Below are 21,358 nucleotides of genomic sequence, written 5' to 3' on the forward strand. Positions count from 1 at the left end.
CTCATTACATCCGAGATCTCGCTATATCCGTGATCGTAATAACCGAGTTTGACTGTACTAAGTACGGCAGGTATATATACTCCCATGACATGAGAAATTTGTTTTCTTTGCCCCTCAATGAGCCGAAAAAAATGCCACATTCAAAATTAACATTTTCAAAAATCATAAAATATCAGTTTGATAAATTTTTGGGCATGCTATTTTACATCACCTTTACAATAATAAGAAATAAATTGGTATTTTGCAGAAAGAATGGTAGATTTTTTTTATAGTATAATAAAATCACATTACATTCTTTTAAATACATCATAATTATTAGGCCAGCATTTTTTTTCAAAATAACAAATTGAGGGCACTGCTATTCTTAGCATGTAATTGTAAATATTAGCTTATTACATGCAAAAAAAATGAAAACCCTTTTATGTTATAATTTATTCAGTCGTATTTTGGTACATTTAATTCCCGGTTTTACGTTTTTTTTATTTCCCGCTTTTATGTCTGAAATACATTTTCAAAATTCAATTAAAATTAAATTTATTTGAACACATTCAATTACATATCTGTACAATTCATAGTATGTAATCCCTTCTTTTTAAAATACGCCTGCCATGAAAGTGCTGATGCATGCATATTCCTTTTTTATAGACACGGCTGCAGTGTACATGGCCAAGTTTAAACAAAGCAGTTAGTTGGTGAGTGATCTGAGTTTTTATACTTGAGTGTGGGCACAGTATTCTTTGTCATTCTGCAGTTTGGTTCGAATATTATGGTTGTATTTTTCATTCTTATTGTTTATATCATTTTGACGATTTATTTGTAACGTAAGTTGAATTGTTTTGAGTTCTTTTGTGTTGTTATTTTGTTTACATACATTCAAAAAATGTCAAAAAAATTCAATGCTTCAAATCAATTTACAATACTGAAAGAGTTTTATATAAACCAAACCAATTTGAACGATTTTCTAAATAAAAAAAATATTTTTCAAAAACGTAAAATCGGGGTTACACTGTACCTAATTCCAAACAAATTTTTAGTACACAATAGTTCAATTCAAAAATTTTCCATGCTGCTGTAAGGTATTCAAGTAATAAATTTGCAATACGCTTTTCTTTAAAAACATTCATATCGGCATATTATATCAAGAGTGGGAGAGTGGAAATTATTGAATTATCTGATTAAGCTGATTTTTGACTTTTTATACTCATAAGCAAGTCAAGAATATGTTTCATTTTATAAAACAACTGTAGTCAATTTGATTTGATTTTAAATTCAGTTACAGTAATATGACACAATATTATTTTATGTAAAATGTATGTAAGTATATTTAAATGAAATATATTTTAGAAGTGAAAATGAATCTCAAATCAATAGTATTGAGAAAACCCCTGTCCCGTATTCAACGAACATCATCTAAATCAATGTACAAATTAATTAAAACAGAAAATGTATTATCAGGTAATTAATATTTGACTCGTTAAACTTACGGCACAAAACCAAATATATAAAAATGCCAAACGTAAATCTAAATCGTTTTAATTATTGTTCTAAGTCTCTCCCTCGACAATTTGGTCAACAGTGAACACGACACTTTCTGAGCGCAGAACTGACGCACCGTAGTTCGAACGGCTGTAATAAAATTTATCAGATAGTGTTCAGACACCTTCTCCGCATTCCACTGCCGCGTCGGTATCAGTTCTAGTGTGAAGCCTCTACGTGGCGCTGCAGGCTCTTCTTGTTCATATAGAAGCGGTCGCACATGCTGCAGGGGAAGAACATTTTGTCGGTGTCCGAATGCCGCGCGCGCGTATGCGCCACCAGGTACTGAGGTTTGGAGAAGTACAAACTGCACTGCTTGCAGGGGTAGTGGCGATGCTGCCATGCATCCGCCTCCGACTTGAACTCCTCCCCGCATTGGCCACAACTGCGGGGGGCGGGCGGCGCCGCTCCCTCCAGCACCACGTCCTCCGCATTGAGGTTGTGATGCTTGACACAGTGGCGGCGCAATGACTTAGCCGAGTGATAACGCACATCGCAAAGGTCACATGCAAAAGCGGGTGTTGTCTCCTCCGGGGGAACCTCCTCTCCCTCCTCCTCCTCGCTGGGCTCAGGCAAACCCTCTCCCTCTACCTCTCCTTCCCCCTCCGCTTCGGCAGGTGACTCATGCTTCCGCATATGCACCAGCAGAGTGGACTTCCTCGTGAAACTCTTGGTGCAGATGGGGCAGGAGACGGATGTGAGTCGGTGCACCTCATCCACGTGGCGGAGATAGGCAGCCTTCTTGGTGAACTCTTTTCCACAGGGCCGACAGAAGCGCTCATCCAGGCGCGAGAGGGTCGAAGGGTGTGGCGGGGCGAAGCGAGGGACAGGCGTGACCAGCTCCACTGTCAGCTCGTCGGGCAGCTTCTTCCGCTTCAGCAAAGTGAGCTGAACATCTGGGGGGAGTTTCCGTTTTATCTGCAGGGAGGGCGGCGTGTCACGGAAGGGGCCCAAGGGACTTGTGGGATCGAAGCCATCCATGACCTCGTGCCGGCTGATCTTGTTGCTCACCTTATTCTGGGGCATCCAGAGGCCGGAATTGCTGAAGGCAGCCTTCCCGTCAGGCGAGCGCAAGTGCCAGCCGCGGTGACTCTTCAGAGCAGAGATGGAGGTGTAGCTCTTGGAGCATATCTCACAGTCATATGTCTCTGAACCCCCAGAGGCAGGAGCGCAACTATGATTCTGTAAGGCCATCATGCCCAGGAAACATTTCCCGCACGTCTCACAGGGATACCGTGCCTGGTACCTGTCCTCGGGCCGGCCAGATTCCGAGTCGCCCTCATCATCGCTGGAGGGGCGGGCGGCGGCCTCCGGCTCTGCAAACGAGCCATCGGTCTGGCCTGCGTTGAAGACTAGCAGCTCCTTGGCATGGGCAGTGCCCAGGTGCTCGCAGAGCTCCTCTGTAGAATTGAGCACCTTCCGGCAAATGGTACATACCTGCGAGCTACTCTTGTGTACGTGCTTCCGGTGACGGTAATATGCCCTCTTGTCAGCAAAGCTTATCTTGCAGATAGTGCAGCTGGTCCTAGAATTGTCAGAGATCCTGATCACCTCGTCCTGCACATTAGGGTTAATGATGCCGTGCTTGACCCGTTTGTGCTTCCAGATGCTGCTCTTGACGGCAAACTTCTTGTCGCAGAGGTCACACTGGTAAGGCGCACCGGGGTCGCTAGCGCCATTCTCATCAGGGTCCTGGCCTGCCGAGGCAAAGCTGTCAAACTGCGGTATGGACAGGGCACCATCATGCTCCTCTCCTGTCGGCTCCTCCTCCTCCTCTGTGGAGGCAGCGTTGGCGAACCGGTTGGCCAGGGCCAACTCCGCCGTTCTTTTAACCACTTCCGGGTGTAGTATTTTTTTATGCTTCCAAATGTTTTTCTTATGCAGGAAGCCTTTCCCACAGATATCGCAGGCGTATGGGGCATTAGATATGGTCCTCGAGGTCTTCCGGTAGTTGAAGTTGGGCAACGAGTGGTGGACAGGCTGACTGATCCTCTCCGGGAAAGAACGTCTGATCTCTCCAGACTTACGGTTGGTGGTAGGCACCTTGGCGTGGATGCGCATGTGATTAGAATAGGCCTGCCGACTCTTGAAAGAGCGCAAGCAAATCTCACAGAAGAAGGGAAGTTCCCCAGAGCGTTCGGACATCCCTGCCCCCTGGTGGGACTCGGTTGTGTGCTCCGAGAGCTTCTGGGCAGAGCTGTAAGAGTTAGAGCAGAGGGTGCACGAGTAAAACTTGACTCTCAGATGCGTGTTCTTGTGTTCGGCCAATTCAGAGTCCTGCAAGAATTTTTTCTCACACTGGTCGCACTGGAAAGCAATATGGCCATGCTCAGCTACCTGATGGTCAGTCCACCCATCTACTGATTCGAACACTGAAGAGCAGTCAGTGCAGGAATAATTGTACGCAGTCTCCTCTTCCTTGACGAGGCCGAGGTCCACCTTGTGGACGCCGTTAGGGATCTTGTCTGAGTGCTCCCGGTAAATATGGTCATCCATCTGGCCGACCATCTCGAACTTACTGTCGCAATGCTGGCACATATGAGGCTTCTCCTCTTCGTGGATGGTCTTGAGGTGCTTCACGAGGTTGTGATAAGAGGATGTACTCTTGCGGCAGATGGGGCAGTCCGTGGGACGGCCGTCCACTGAGCGGGGCGTGACCTCTGATTGGTCAATGAAGCCTTCGGCGTGCACACTGAGCGCATGATCCGTGAAGTCCTGCAGCGAGCGGAATCGCTCATCGCAGAGGTCACAGGCTACGTTGACAGTGCACTCCCCGTTGCGGATGTGTTTCTTCCACAGCCTATTCTCCTTAAACCGGTACTTGCAGTGCGAGCAGAGTAGGGGGATTTTCTGACCACCGTTCTCATGAACGTCCAGAACGTGCCTCATGATAAACTGCTTCAGCTGGAACTTGGCAGGGCAGAGACGGCAGGCATACGACCTGGCGTTCAGGACGTCCTTGTACTGGGACCGGTTAAGCAACTCCTCGCGCCGCGGTGAAGGCCGTAGAGGGGTGGCGGCCTCCGAGACAATGGTATCAGGGATGCCGTCAGGGTCATAAATAAGCTTCCAGGCACCTGTGCAGCAGTTGGCCCGCATGTGGCTGAGCAAGGCGCCAATGTGGCCAAAGGTGACAACGCAGTTATAGCATGTGTGCTTGGGCACCCGCTGCCCACTCTTCTGCAGGTGTTGGATGACGGACTTGCGGCGCGGGTAAGTGCGGTCACAACAGTGACACTTCATGGTGTTGATCTGACCAATGATGTCACGGTACTTCGAGATGAAAGCTTTCTGAGAGGGAGTGACAGTGAGGGTGACAGGGCCTGCCGGTTTCGTTTCTGCAGGTCCATCTAGATCTCCGTCCTCAGCGTCCTCTTCTCCCTCTCGGCCCTCCGTATTTTCATCTCCTTCGGCGGGGAGCGGGTCTTCATTGATGAGGACAAGCGGCGAAATGACAGGCGGTCCATCGTCCTCATCCTCTTCGTCCTCGTTGTATTCTCCGTCTCCCTCCTCAGGGCGAAGGCCGGAGTCGCCGTTCTCCTCAAACCCTTCCTCCGGTGCATCTTCTCCGGTGACATGGCCCCCGTCGGAGACGACATGCTCCTTTCTCTCGTGAAGGTAATCTTTGTCGGATTCATGGACATCGATTCCTATAATTCTGTTGATGTCCAGACGGGAAGATCCATCGGCGTCGCAGTCTGAGTCAGCGCCCTGTCCGCCGTTGGCTGGGCCGCTGCCCTCGAAATCGCCCTCTTCGGCTTCATCAGCCTCCTCCAGGTTCTCATCTTCAACCTCGTTCTCCTCATCTGAAGTGACAGCATTCGCGACATACGCGTCCGGTTCCGATATGATGGCCTCCACTGGGAAAGGAAACTCGGGCTCAGATATGAGCGTCTCAGGGCTCTCGGAACCGGAGCGCACAATCTCCGGCTCTGAGACGAGCATCTCCGGACGGGAGGTTAGAAGAGACTTGAGAATCTCGGGTTCCCGGTTGCGATCGTGCTGGAGGTCGACCAAGGACCGGATCCTGACAGGATACGGCCCGCTCTTGGAGGCGAACCTATTGACGCCCTTGGGCATCAGTTGCATCTTTCGGTGGACGGGGTGGGGCAGCAGACGGCCCTTGGAGTTGAAAGGGTTAGGTCTGAATTTCGCAGCGCTGGGCGTTTTCATTTTGTTAGTGTAGCGATCGTATCGGTGAGCGTTGAGCTCGTGGCGACGGGCATTGTGCGAGTAGCGGTAGGCGCGACCGCACACCAGACAGTCTTTGGAAGCAAGTTGCGCGACGGCCACCGGCCGCTTCCCTCCCGCCTTTGGCGAACTCGAAATGGACACTGGAGTAGGGGCTCCTTGTCCCTCTTGCTCTGGAAAGTCGGAATCGTCCTAAAATAAAGATACATAAACAAAAATAAAATAACAATATGCACATTTTAAAAAACCACTATAAATAGTCATACTGCTCAACAGTTTTCATTGGTAATAAAACATTTTAAAATAATTTCTAATTCTCATTCGATTTATGAGAATTCAGAAGATTAAGAGTATGTCGCATTTTGATTACATTATTTCTATTCTACTTGTCTCACCCACCAAATCCTTTAAGCCGAAGACTACACTAGGCCATGTACCATGTACTCTTGAGCAGTAGGTATAGCCAACATCAGTCGGTATTTTGTATTTTTTCCAAATATTTTTATGAATGCATTTTGTCATTGGTCAAATTACATTATTTTTCATTGATAACTTCCATATCAACAAATTCTAAAATTTTATATTTTTTGCATTAGAACATTTTTCATCAGATCCAAAAATAGCTGAGACCGAAAATGTTGAGGAAGAATAGGAATAGATAGATCAAAATCATCAAACTACCAATTTGTTTACCAAGCATAGGAACAATTAGTGACTTATCTTGATTATCAGAGATTAAATTTTATGGAAACATGGCTAAATAAGTATTGAGATATAGAACTGCACACTGTTGCAAAGACCTTTTTAGAGATATTCTCAGAGGGTATTTTTTAGTAACATCGATTATTAGTTACGACAGATTTATTTTTATTAAAAAACAACATTAAAATTTTTATTGAAAAAATCATGTATTTTGTTGCATTTTTGTTTTTTTGTTATGTAATTCCCTTCCAAGACTATATAAACATTTAAAAGTGTCATCTTGAATATCAGCAAAGTTTGTAAAGTAGGTTTTTAAACCCTTGGTGAACCTCATTGCTTCTTCTTTTGTTCTTCAGAAGCGCGCGTAACTCGCATATTTTGAATATTTCCGACGAAAATCGCGGGAAAGAAAAACGTAAATGCGGGTATTAAATGTACTGTAATACATCGGGACTGAAAAAATTACACGCAATTGCCGGGAAAACGTGAATTCCGGGCACGTAAAAACGAGGTTATACTGTATATCGTAAAGATTAACTTATTATTATGTTCTATCGAGTAAACATAAAGGTAGTTGGGTACCAATTTGTGGTAAAACCCAATACAATGATTTTTTAATTCTACAATTTAATTTAGCTATTTCAAGCTATAAACCCATCCTTAAAAGGGTGTAAAGATAACTGTTATCATTGCAGCGATTTGTAAGCAACTAAGTAAACCTTAGAAGTATAATACAGTAAGTCCTCGACTTACGCGACTTCGACTTACGTGAATTCGTACTTACGCAATTTTTTAAAATATGCTTTTTTTGCTGCAGTTTGTTTCTCCGCACTTGTGTTTACAGAGAATATTATGTTATATATGGATCATGTAAAAAAAATAGTAATGCAATCTACGATAATTTCCAAGAAAAAAGGAATATTAATAGAAGAAATTGAACTATTGGTTATATGGATGGAAGATATGCAGCAACAACAAATTCCAATAAGCCTTGAGTCGTTTTAAAGACAGAGTGTAAAAACGATTGATACTAATATATTCACTGCAAGCCACGGACGGTTTCAAAAATTTTAAAGCCTTAAGGTGACGCATCAGTGAAACGCCAAATAATTTTCAACTGTACGCGCGACGAAATTTTGGACTCGCTGCCATTCAATGAGAGAATGTTGACCCAGGAACACGTCACTTTGCTGCGTGATGGCGACGGGTCCATTAATTCTAAAATCGTGTAAAGATGACTAAAAACGTTACCCATTTACTTTAAAAAGAAAACATGTCAATGAATATATTATTATTGTTATTAATAGAACAATAAACAGAACATAAAATGGACGTATGTTGGATTTATATAACAAATAATATTTCGTTTGACAGGCGTCATTTTCACCCGCAACCCGCAATCTGCGCATCGCCTAGCAACGATCTTTTTAGACCGTGCCTCAACTAATGCATGGCCTTAATAAACTACACAACATCAAAGTAACAGGTGAGGCTGCCGAGTTATGCAGATACAGAGGAAGCTATGAATTTCATCAAGAGTCTAGCAGAAATCATAAAATTGAGGATTACCTGCTACTAGAGTTGGGTATTTCCCGAGAAAATCCCAATCTCGAGATTCGGGATTTCCCGAAATGATGAAATTTTGAATTCTCGAGATATCAAATTCCAAAAAAATATCCATTTTTTTTTATTTATGTAAAAAGACAAACAAAATAGAAGTAGGAAAACAAAAATATTTCAAAACATTACTTATTAAAATGGAATTTCAAAAAACACAAACTGTCAATCGCGTACGCTTTTGAGACACAAAATTCCCTGATGTTGCAAAAATTGCGCTCATTTTGAGTCGACGTTGGCTTAATTGTGTTAAATGCCCGGATTAGTCTTTAAACGTTTTGTGTTTTCTGTCACTTTTTTCATATTATAGAAAATTATTTTTTCAATTAATATTTGATAATAAAGAAATCCCGAATCCCGAGAAAAGATTCTCGAGATCCGGGATTTCCCGAAATGTTAAAATTTCAATTCTCGAGATTCGGGATGGAAAATCTCGAAAAGAATTCTCGAGAATTCCTGTTGGGAAATTCCCGAAACACAACTCTACCTGCCACAACATATTTTTAATGTGCACGAAACTGGGCTTATTGGGAAAAAATGCCTGATCAGTCATATTATATATCCCAACTAGAAAAATCTATGCCAGGTTTTAAGGTGTCTGAAGATAGGCTAACCCTTTTACTTGGTGGAAATGTTGTTGGGGATTGAAAAATCAAACCATTTCATCAATCAATAATGTTTTCTTAAATGTATGTATGTAGGTCCATTTTATTATCACTTATCCTTCGAAACGAACACATATTATTTAAAAAATTGCATGATTTTAAGTTTTATTTGACTTATGCGATTTTTTGACTTACACGAAGATCTTCGGAACGAATTAATCACGTAAGTCGAAGACTTACCGTACTTACATCTGTTTTAATCTTTTTATGTTGATACTTAATATTCCTTATAAGGGACCTTTAAAAAACCATAATATTATGTATTATAGTGATCGAAAAAAATATTATGTCCAAATAAAATTTCATAGGTTCCCATAATGAAAAATTTTGTTTTTAAAATATAATATTATTGAAAAAAAAATAGTTCAACTTACTAAACTTTTCCAACTGTAGACAAGTAAAAAATATTTTATAAAAAAAATTATGCAGTCAGGACATTTTTGTCTGTTGGGAAAATTGGAAAATCGCCTTATAGCCTAGCTAGCCAACTTAATCAATATACGAAAGATATCTCTTTTTTCAGCTTCACTTTCATATATTTAGTCGCCATCAATAAATAAGAAAATTTTCTTCAACATCTATGGTTGTGACTGTTGGTTGGCTATTGGAAAAGTTACTCAAGTTGTAAACAGTGGCGGCCGGTGGTTTCCAAAATTGCTTTCATTGGGGGTGCACTAAACATTTTCTTACCTTATTTAAAAAGATTATCAATTAAGCTAGATCTAAAAAAGCCTGGGTTTACTGCGTTAATATTTAAAGATTGGGTCACTTTACATTTCGTGCCAGCATTTAAGCAATATTGTAAAGTTAATAATTTACCATTTAAAATAAGAAAAAGAAGAGTGGCAAACAGTTAACTCTTGATAACTTTTTAAGGGAAACACCCGCAAACCCCACTTAAACATGTCTCTTAAACACCTTATATTTACTTGATAAATAAATATTTTAAAATACACACAATTTAATTTTTTTTTTACTTTCCTCTACTTTCGAACATTCAACATTCGCACACCTTTTCAGGAACCAATTATATGCGAAAGTCGAAACGTACTTTTAAAAAAAATATTTAATATTACTATTTATATTTAAATTATTATATTATGATTTAATAGTTGGTGAGAATTTAAGTAAATAATGATTTAATCGTGCATATGTTTCATTTCCAAGGAAAAAAGAGTTTTTATTTTTATATAAAGCCTTAGGCATGGTAATTCTCAATCTGCAATAAAAAAACATTATGTTAAGAGTAAAATGAATTAAAACTACTAAGTGAGGTGCCTAAAAGCAAAAGCAGCTTTCTAACACGTGAGTAGTTTTGAGAAAAACGTCAAAAACTGATAACAAGTCTTACAATTTAATTTAATCTATGTGAGCTATACATTATAGTAGAATATTGTGTTTCAAAGTCAATTTAACTTTTAGAACTCGTTAATTTTATTACATGACTAAGATATCGTGGGTATTCTGCGAAAAAGCACTAAGTCAAAATTTAGCTGTTTTGACTTAATGATGAGGTGATCTTATTAAGAGTACGATCTATAGTATACAAAAACACCCACAGTCATATCTATAAAACTGGCGAAGATAATTTATGTTATAAGTCAAAAAGACATACATCTATTCAGAGAAAAGGCACTAAAGAGACTTAGTGCATTTTCTTCTCTCATTTAAGGCTATATTCACAAAATTCTGCCTGCGAAACTGCACTAAGTCATACTCAAAGCAATATCACAGAAAGGAATTTGCATATGAATTTGTATGAAGTTATTTTTTTGTCTCATTCGTATTTTGACCGTTGACAGGATAAAGTGTGTTACTGATTTATAAACGTACCTAGCCATAAATGAGGTCACGGGCTGCAGAAATATTAAAAATGGCAAAAAAAAGTGAAATGTTGAAGCTAAATGGTAAGTTTCTTTTTCTTATTTTACTGTGTAACATGCTTATTTACTATTATGTGGATACATAACTTAAAAATGTTTATTGCTTTTACTGTTTTGTTGAATATCATTGAAATCTTTTGTTTTACTATAACAAAACTTTTATTGCATTCAAATATACCTACTGTAATAATGATGTGATTGTTGAATATCTACATGTTGTTTTGTCAGATACATCATAATTTTGCTTTCAATTGTTTGTCATAAATGTTATATTATTTATTGTTAATAGGAGTACTATCTACAAAATCTACATTATACTTATTTTCATTTACTAGTGACAACTACTACTTTTACGGATTCATCACAAAAAAACAAGTTGAATGGTACCCAAAAAAAGAAGGAAATTAGATGTAGCCAGCACCTCAATGGAAGCAGCCAATTAATGAAGATAGTTTGTTGGATGATAGCCAAATACAGATTTTACAATGATGGAAACATTCAATTTGTAGACTTTCGTGGCATTGCTGATGAAGATTACATTCCAAGCCCATCTGATTCTTTCGATCCTTTAATGGCATAGAAGACAATAATTCTGGAAATGCTATTATTCAACCTGACGAACAACAGCATGATACTTATGTCTATGATTTATACTGCTGAAGATAATAATTCTAGTGATCTGTCTATCCAACCTCAGCATATAGGTAATACTACAATAGATAAATATACCATTGAAAGGTGTCCAAAAGAAAATGCTCGTTGGCGTCAATCTAAGCCAAGTATGTGGAAGGTAAATATGGAGAATAAAAAACGAGATGATTGCCTACCATATTTGGGAAAACATGATATTTTAAAACAAGCAAAGCTCCCTAAATCAATCGATTGTGCTAAATGCCGCTATCAGTGTTCTGCTAAATTTTCAGAAAATGAGCGTCTGAATGTATGTAAAATGTATTAGGCAATTGGATCTCACGAGAGAAAAAGGATTTCATTTTACGAAACTTTTCTTTTGAACAAACATGTATAACAAAAAAAATATTACTAATAGAGACAAATATGTTTTTTTCTGATTTTTATACTTTTGATAAAATATGTTTGTGAAACCATTGTAAATATTGCAAAATTGTATGAAAAAAAATATATGACATAGTCACCATATACTGTGTTTTCTGTTTTTGTACTTTAATTTGTCACCGAAAATGCACTAAGTCAAGTCTTCATATTTTTTCCAAAAAGTAGCAAACCTGCAGTTATTTTTTAGTACCACATTAATAAATTTGTAGCCAATCGATCTGCAATTTGAAATGCATAACTACATGACCTTTTATATATATAAAAAAAGTTAGGAGCATGCAAACTTTCAAACTCGATTATCTCAAAACTAGTATTTTTGACTTAGTGCTTATTCGCAGTATACCCACGATATATGCATAATAAATTTCAAGAAGGCTGTATTTGCTTCTCACCCATCAAGAAGTCTGACTTTGCTTTTGACAATTTGAAAGAAAGTCATGTTTGCTTCTTAGGTTTTAACTTGTCAGTCATGTTTTTTATTATAAAAATACTCAAAGACAAACATTGTAACTTGAATAAATGAAAAAAATCTTTACCTGCACATAAAAAAAACAAATTTAATAAAGTCATTTATTTCTAATTATAAGATATACCTAATAATATTACTTACAATGGAAAGAATTTTTTGTTTGTCAAATTGCAAGAAATAAGAAGAAGAGAAAAAGTTTTGATGCTCGTCTTATTAGACTTATACCTCGAAATTTTACTCATATTTCTCCTCCAGTTTTCTGGACATCTTGAACGTTTCCTAGCTTTATTTGAAGCTATTTCCGAAGGGTGACTTTCAATTTTTCAAAATTTTGTAATTTAACACTTAGATTCACAATTATAGCACAATAATCACGATTATAAGTCGCAGCAAAAACTCACACGGCAACCGTCAAAATGTACTGAACCGCCATTTTGTCACGTGACTTTTTGTATGTGACGAAACATTAAAAGTGAAGAAAGCTGGGTTTGCTTCTGAAGCTAATTTTTAACCACGATTTTCTATTGAAAAAAGCCGAGTTTGCTGGTAAAACATCAGCTTACAACGTGCAGAATTTTTAGCTCCATGATTCTGCATTCATAGGTTAGTCATTTTTTTTACAGAAAGCTGCCTACGCTTCTGACCCCCTCAAGTAGTAGATAGAAACTGATTAAAATTCATCGTCTACATTCTGTTTATGTGTCTATGACAGTGCGGCGTCCAGTTGTCCCATTCCCATCTGGCAGATAGCTACTTATTTTTAATTCAACACATGATCGTAAATTTTCATCCGTTATTCTGCTTCTAAGTTTATTTTTTAATTGGTTCATAGATGAGAATGTTTGTTCGCATATATATGTAGAACCAAAGATTGTGAGAATACCAAGTTTGTTTTTTTAACGCGTCATATGTTTCAGGCAAACCATTCCATGTATCAAATATTATTGTGTCTATTTTAGGCAGTTGTTTTATAGCTGTCCACTTGTGCTGATAAATTAAATTGGATTTCTCCCTTTCGAGTTCTTTCAAGCGGCTGGTCAGATCTGTGGATTTGTTGCTCCACAGTTCCTTGCTTTTTAAATCTATAACTGCTATATTAACTACATATTTAAAAAGATGGATTTAAATTGAATTGTTTTAATACTTACACAAGTTTTGAATAAATATTAAAATTAATCATATAATATAAAAGTTGTAGCTCTTTTAGTAAACTCTTGTAAAATTTACGACAAAATTAAATCTGGCTGTTGGTCCAAAATTTTTTCCATTTTGATCTGTCTTGGTCTCTTAATTTTAACGGGTTAATAAAAGATGTAAATAAAAGATATATTGTTTAAATTTCAAATATATTAATAATGGAGGTGAAGATTTCCTTAAACACCATTGTCAAAGAAAAAAACTATTACATAACATTACACCATTTTGGTCATATTAACCTGGTACATATTTCCTAAAAAACAAATTACGTATTCTTAATCAAATCATGACAACAAAAGTGACGCTTTGATGTGATCAATCCTGCATAACATATGTATTTCATTGCAAAAATTTTGCTTCAGCTGTGGGTCCGTCACTAATCTCAGTATTTTTCAAGATTGGTATTCCAATTATCACCAGTAAATATAATAGATATACTTAGGTAGATTGATCAAAAGAGTTCAATAATTAATACAAAAGTATTTAAGTATAAAATTTATTTAAAGATAATGACAATATCATATTCCACAAAAAATATTATAAAAGATTAAATATTTAAAAGAACATAAAATGAATAAGTGATTATCTCGTTTCATTAATATAATGTGGTAATTCTATAATAATATTATAACATATATGTACACATTATGCACTATTGCAATAAAATATTATTTCACAGTTCAGAAAGTTGAACGAATGAACAGATTCCACCTCACAATCAGTACCGGAACTTGGAAGGAGTACACTATCGACAGAACCAAAATCCCCTAGCACGACAAACTTCAACTGATCGCGTATAAAAAGCGTGTCATATCACAAATGATTAACTCCCTTAACCTAACTTATAGCAAACACTAAAATTTGAGAGCGCAGCAAACGCAGAGTTGTCTGTAGTGCTCCTTGCAGATGGGGGCACTGCACGCTATGCAATAGATTCTGGTCTTGCGGTCCGCATTGCGAGGGCAAAGCTTACATCTCTTGGATTTACGGACGGAGGCGTCGGCCGCGGCAGCATTGTCAACGGGACCACCCCGGATGGCCAATAGGGGATCGAGATCGGCCCCCGAGCCGCGCTCGCCCGACGACCTCAATAGCTCACCGATGAGCTCCAAGGCCAGACTCCGAACAAAGTTCCGGCGGTAGATGACGTCCGCCTGCGGCCGATTGGACAGCCAGAGCACCTGGGAGTTAACGGCGGCCACGTCTAGCAGTGAGAGAAAGAGAGCGAGGGGCCAGCGAGGACAGCGCTTAGCGCACGTGTAGCTGCCTGCCAATACGGCTGCCACTCGCGCCGCCCCCCGCCGCTGCTTGTACCACACCACCGCCTGCGGCGCCCCATCATGGTGCAACTTGCGAGAGTTTCGATGGTCCTCTCTGGTGGAAAGCAGCACACAAGCCCTCCGTTTCGGATGTAGGTACGATACCAGCGTGGCTCCATCCTCTGAGTAGCCGAAGAGGGAACTGCGGCTCTTCCTAGATTCACTGACAAAGGCAGCGGGAATCTCCTTCCGGGATGCCCGCAGCGACCCCACGAAACGCATGCCCATACTGTCGCTCACAGTCTTTGCCAAAGCAAGGCTGGCGATGCGCGGGCCCACCACCAGGGTGACCCCACTATCTACCATGTGTCCCACTAGCCGCTCAATCGTGCCATCGAGGCGGTCAGACCGAGCAACAGAGCGGGATGAATGTCCGGTGATGGCTATCTCCATGTTGGAGGTATAAAAAGTGTCCGCTTCCACTAAACAGAACATTTTGATTCCGCTCTTAGTTCCACTCCGGGTCTTGAGGGACTTTCTGAAAGGACATCGCCCTCCGAAGGGTTCGATCTTCTCGTCGACAACAGCACAGCGACCTACGTTGTAAGACTGGCGACAGTTAGCGGTAAAGTCATCGAACATCCGCCTGGCAGGAGCTAGAGGGTCTACTGTAGCCCTCACGTCACGGGTATCGGCCCCATCAAAGCGGAGGCACTTGAGGATGAACCTGAATCTGTCTAATGGCATTGCATTCTGTACGGCACTCAAACCACATCCGTCAGCCCACCAGAGCTCTGCGTGACTATAGTATGCAGGCCGCATAACCCCTGTCAGATAGAGAACACCCAGGAGAGCCTTCAACTCCACTCGGGTGATAAGATTCTCATTGGACTGTCCGATAAAATCGGCCAGGACATAGTTTTTCTCGATGTACTCGTTGGTGTGGTCGACGATGGCGTCTAGCATCGTCTCAGTGAAGAGGCAGGACCACGCCTGGAGGGGTGTCTGGACTCCGCTCGCCGCTCCGGTCGTGCCGGAAATTGTCTTCCGTTTTGAGTCATCGGGCTGTGCCGCCTTGACGGGTCTCTTATGCCACTTCACATAGCCGTCTTTGGAAACATACTCGGATCTGTTCTCGCGGCCTTCGGAAGGTTCCAATTCCTGATCGGAATCGCTGTCCGCCTCAGACTCCTGCAGGGAGTCGACGTCGTCGGCGGACTCGGTTGCCTCCACAGGCTCATCTCTCTCCACGAGATTTCGAATTGCCGCGACTCTGTTCCAGTCGGTCCGAGGATCCGTGCAGCTCTGTGGGCCAAAAACAATGCAGTCCTCCAGTGTAACATGCCGCCAATAATTCAACATAACGATTAAATTCAAGCCTTCATTCATCCGGACCCGTGAAATCTCACTGAATTTATAAACACATAGAACAGAATGTATCCCTTTCAAATGTATATCTTTTGAGTATCACATCTAAACTGGGGCACTTTGACCACTGTGTCCATCGATTTTTACATCAAAAAATGCAAACATCATTTACATCAAATCATGCTAAACTGACAATGATATTTCAATTGTCACCCCGTGAAAAATATTAAAGACACCTTTCAGACTTCAACAATTACAAAACGTCTTAAATGGTTAGGTTACCTTTTCATTTCTAGGGGCGAGTCCCAGCGACGCTAAGATAGGTGGTCCCTCCGGCTGCAGTCTTATCTCACCGCCTTCCACCTGTAAGAGTAGGTGAATGTTAGATTATCTACCCTCATATAATAAAACAGGATTATTTCAATTGCATCAATTGTAACCCAATGTGTGCAAACACCCCATATTGAAGGTCAGATCGGAATGGGGATGACAACTCGAGAAGCTACACCACGAGCGATGATGACATTCACAACATAATAACTAAGAAATACAATATGTAATAGTATTAACTTCCATACTTAGAGATTGGCAAGATAACTTTCATATTTCATGGTAGGTAAACAATATTTAATTTCAGCTATATATATAGTGTAAAGAAGGCATGTTTTTCCAACTGATAACTGTTAACAACATGTAAATGAGGTCCTGTTTTCAAATGATCCATTATTATTATTATTTCAAGGAAATTTAGCCAAAAATAATGAAAAACTCGGGAGACCAAGTGGGAAATGGAATAAAATTACAAGCATTGCTAAATTATAATAGAGGTAGAGGATGGGCAGATTCTTCAAGCATTGCCATGTGTCATTTGAAAGTAACGATATGTAAACCTGTTCATGCACCACCATAAAAATATGACAAGAGTTGTATGTTGGCCCAGCCCACATGACCCAGCAAACTGACCACAATATTCTGAGCGCCAAAGAGTTTGGACTATTATACTAGAGGTAGCCTTAAGAAGTTTTAGTATTACAGCACTTGACATTTCTGAAGCGTATGGTTAAATTCATAGAAACAGAAAAAACAAATTTTGTTAATTATTTAGGTGCATACATGGTTTATGACTAATTCGAATATTAGTACATGGGTAAATTTTTTTAGTTCATTTTCCTTTATTTAGCTCGTCTAGTAGAGAATATTGTCTTTGCGGAGCAAAAATATGAATATTTACTCACTGCATCAGCTTTGTATTGGAACAACACGTCAGCAAAATGAAGACAGTGTGGGGCAACCCTAAGACGTTCAACATTAATTAAATGTGCTAAAATATATTAAATTTAAAATTGCCATACCAATTCGACTCCCGGGTAAGAGGCATCTATAACAATGTCATCATCTGTTTCTTCTGGGGAAGGCTCCTTTTTTATTTTCAAGTTCTGAAAATTGATGATTAATCATGTTTAGGAATGTATTCATAAATTACATAAAATCAGTGTCATATCTATTAGATCAGTGACGTCAAATCGGTAGCTTGCTCACAGGCGATTCAAATTATTAGATCCTAAAGAATTTGTACTCATATAATTTAACATTGACTGATTTAGGAAAAATAAGCTATTTACTTTGATGCTAGTCCATTAAGAAATAGTATCATAATTTGAGAATTCATTTACATCAGTGGCAATATTACCAGAGATCCATACTTTGGTCCTCATTTATTTAGTTTACGCACAAATTACACAAATGTCCTGTAATTGGAGGGTCAATATTATGAAAAAATAATACATTAAACACAAAATAGCTTGTTACTTGTCCACGCAATCTCCAACAATTTGCGGTGACATTTGAATAAATAAAATATGAGTGAAGACTGTATGGTAAGGTACTGGGTTCTCATCCAGAGGCTCAAGGTTCGATCCCGGTGAGGTCATAATACATTTATGTGATTTTCTCAAAGACTGAGTGTTTATGTGATTGCTTCACTTCTACTACAACTCTAATGTCATTGGGCATTTGTCATGGAATATTGTATATAGGTTCTTTTTATTGAAAATAAATACAGTCGAACTTGGTTAATACGAGGAAGATGGTACCGACTGAATTTGCTCGTTATAAACATTACTCTTTATATCAGAGAATAGGTATTTTTAAATGAGCGGTCACATACCAAACACAAAAAGTCGCAATTCAAAAAAAAATACACAATTAGAATTATTCCCCGAAAAGAGCATTCATAACTACAAAAGTAGTTTATTGTAATGAACGCTGGTAAGTACCTACCGACTTCAGCTTGAATATTTTACATGAAATTTCAACCATATGCATGGATACTTTTTCAAGGTTGTCGGCGAAAACACCAATTAGATACTTAGACACTTAACTTAAAACGAAATCCGATCCCGGCGGCATCAGTCTACGGTCGGATTTTATTGGTTAGGGTCGAAAATGTTTTTAAACGATGGACACATTGACAGTTTTAAGAAAATTTTTGACGATATTTTTGCTCGGTATATCCGATATACTTATCGGATATATGCTCCTTATAAAAGTGAATAGGTATGGAGAAAATCATAACCTAAAATGTCAACAATGTTTCCTCATTAGATCTGAGATCTCGCTATGTCCGTGATTGTAATAACCGAGTTCGACTGTATGTAAAATACAGCATCGTTCAGGCATAAGTTATTATCAGCAGAAACATAGTTTTAAATTTGACAGTCTGAAAATTTAAAGGTGCATAAAAAAAATTGAAATTATTGGATATTGTTTGTTCTCAGATTGATGCGGTTCAGTATTTTGTTACATTCGGTAACCTTGACTCATTTCAAGAGTATTTTTCTCTGAATTTAACTCAAAACTGCATTTTCTGCTATAGTGTCTTTTGTCTGATATAATATCAATGTTAGAAATAAATTAGCTGCACACATATTGTGAAACGTCATGTGAAACAAGAAAATTCACAATAATTTGGAATTCAAGCGAAGACTATGGTAAAAAATAGACAATACAAACATAAAAAAATGACAATAGATATTTCAGTTTTTACACCATCAGCAGCGGTTATAAAGCAACAGCTAATGCCATCGACATTTAAAATATATTGTGGTTATAATACTATTGAAGCATTTAGAATGGAATTTCACGAAGCTGCTTACATCAATTTATACTCAATATTGATGTCAAGGTAACAAATTTCAACATGTGAAACTTCAGGATAATGCCATGTTACTTAGATACCTATAATAGATAATAACATTATTGCCTTTATATAATTCACTTAGATCTTGTGTTCATGATTCATATTGCAAGCAAAGGGCCGTATGTTCCGTTTTGTTGAATCTGCATCATATAATATACCTATGTACGTCATTAGACAACACATCTAGACCGCCTAACATCCACCGGTATTCAATGGTCACAAATAAGTTTTTTGCACACAAATTTGAGGCTCAAATCATACTTATAGATAGTAAACAAAGAATCTTATGAAAAACAGGACCTATGTAGCCTCACAGCCTTCTGGCTAACCAACATTGTTCATACCTAGTACTTAATACAGTTGAGATTTCGAATTGCTCTTTAAATGATTTAAAGCTACACAACATAATTGTTTGTACTGTTTCCATGTTGTTTATGGATTGGCAGTCAATAGGTACTTAAGTAGTAAAATGACAAATGAATAACTTTTCGGTTGAGAGCTAATAAATGAATGTCAAATTTTGTTTTTGTGTTTACTATGAACGCTTCACCGATTAATCCTTGTATTTAATATTTATTACAGTTTACTAAAGAAAAGTTAGGTAGGTACATATAGATGCACATCAGGCTTCTGATTTTAACAAAATCTATCGGTATGTCACAATACATTTTCATAGATCCATAGAATTCAATAAAATAAATGTCACATAGACCTATCCTCAATGGTACCTGGTAGGTACAATGAAGTTTAGCATAATACAAACGATATCACTATTTTATTGCACACAGCTCTTCTAAAAATTGGTGGTAAATAAAATATGAAGACAATCAGTAAATAATATGTAAACTAATGACATTAAATAAATAAGAAAGCAGACATACCAATTGTGAAATTTCAGCACCATCATTCATCCAACTTTGAAGTTTGACCTGAGATTCGTCACAAATCCTTTTGAATATGTGCCAATTATTGACATTTGACACACATTTTTTACATATTTGTGTTGGTAGTGCATCATCTTCAGATATCTGAAAAAGTAAAACAACCGATGAAAACAATGAAACGATTTGTCAACAGTTGGTCAAAATGTCAACAAAGAAAAATCATCGGAAGGTGAAGTGTCGAAAACCGCGCGATCCTTGGCACACTACCGCTCGGATGAGATAGGTACGCGCACCTCAGCAGCTGTCGAGTTGAACACATCCAAAATCCCTCACGAGACAGTTTTTATGTTATACCTACGCGCCTACCTCATCGCACGTATGCCGCCACCGCCTCGAACCCGTCTGACGAGGGACGGCCGCTCACGCCGCAGCTGGTCAGGCGGTAAATCGATAATACCTAAACGCCTACGTACCGTCACAAAATGACCCGCTCCATCGGGGGAAAATTCTCACAACGAGCAAAAACAACCTTTGAAAGGCAACCGAACACCCATTCCGATCCCACTGTAAACAATTCAAAGACACTTCATTTTACGCAACGCAGCATGACTCAAGAGATAGCTGTGGCACATTTCAAAATGGTGGACACCTTACGACATCTCCTCGCGACTAGCCCGCTGGCTCCGTGCTGATGTTCAGGCGACCTCGATTCACCGAACACCAGAAAAACACTTATACCGTAGAAAACACTCGATGGCACCGGCCAGATATATCACTGTACCTCCACGGAAACGCAGGCGTGAATCTTCGAAGCCAGCAAGGGAGGGTCCGATTCGTCTGAACTGCTGCCACTTGAAAATATCGGGAGAGTTTCTCCGCGCGTTGACAGGCAGAGCCTGCACAGCTTATCACGAGTCCGACCGTCAGTAGTTCTTTCCATGTTTCTTCTCTGTATCCGTTCTGTTAACACTAAAGAATGTATGTCGACATTACACGAGGTCACCGAGCAAAACACTGCACATGATGGATAACGCCGCTGATGATGGAGTCGAGAGTCGACGTTCGGTGTTCGGATGGTCGAGCGAGCTCTTCTAGCGGGCACCTGTCGTTCTGCGCATGACCGCAACCAGCGACGGCTAAAAGCGTTTCCTACGTTTACACGAGGCCAGCTTCACACTGGTACGAGTACCGCCAAATTTGAATGCTGTGAATGTGCGGGCACATGACAACAGCTGTCTAAATACGACTACATAGTAAAGTTAGTACTAGAAGTACATACGTTCGCCACACTAATTTATTATCAAGCATCATCAT

At 39.4% G+C, this 21,358-nt stretch overlaps 1 protein-coding gene across 1 annotated transcript; it reads right to left on the reverse strand.

Moving 5' to 3' along the window:
• Positions 1-454: 454 nt before the first annotated feature.
• On the reverse strand, positions 455-21,131 carry LOC147064669 (uncharacterized). Its single transcript, XM_085958130.1, has 5 exons — positions 20,826-21,131; positions 20,042-20,188; positions 17,314-17,397; positions 16,244-16,324; positions 455-5,919 (listed from the first exon to the last, which is right to left on the reverse strand). The coding sequence occupies exons 1-5, from the start codon at positions 20,982-20,984 to the stop codon at positions 1,696-1,698; spliced, it is 4,695 nt and encodes a 1,564-aa protein (XP_085814256.1). The 5' UTR covers positions 20,985-21,131; the 3' UTR covers positions 455-1,695.
• Positions 21,132-21,358: the final 227 nt, after the last annotated feature.

Source organism: Rhyacophila brunnea, unplaced genomic scaffold (assembly GCF_057557595.1).
Source record: "Rhyacophila brunnea isolate RB1 unplaced genomic scaffold, BYU_Rbru_1.0 scaffold_7, whole genome shotgun sequence".
Lineage (NCBI taxonomy): Eukaryota > Metazoa > Arthropoda > Insecta > Trichoptera > Rhyacophilidae > Rhyacophila > Rhyacophila brunnea.

Bases quoted from the DNA above. Each gene is read 5' to 3' on its own strand.
- LOC147064669 (XM_085958130.1), bottom strand. From the start codon at position 20,984: ATGGAAAGAACTACTGACGGTCGGACTCGTGATAAGCTGTGCAGGCTC. The intron at 20,189-20,825 runs GTACAGTGATAT...TTACTTTTTCAG, and splicing joins ACGCCTGCGTTTCCGTGGAG to ATATCTGAAGATGATGCACT. The intron at 5,920-16,243 runs GTAACCTAACCA...TCTTTATTTTAG, and splicing joins TCGCCCCTAGAAATGAAAAG to GACGATTCCGACTTTCCAGA.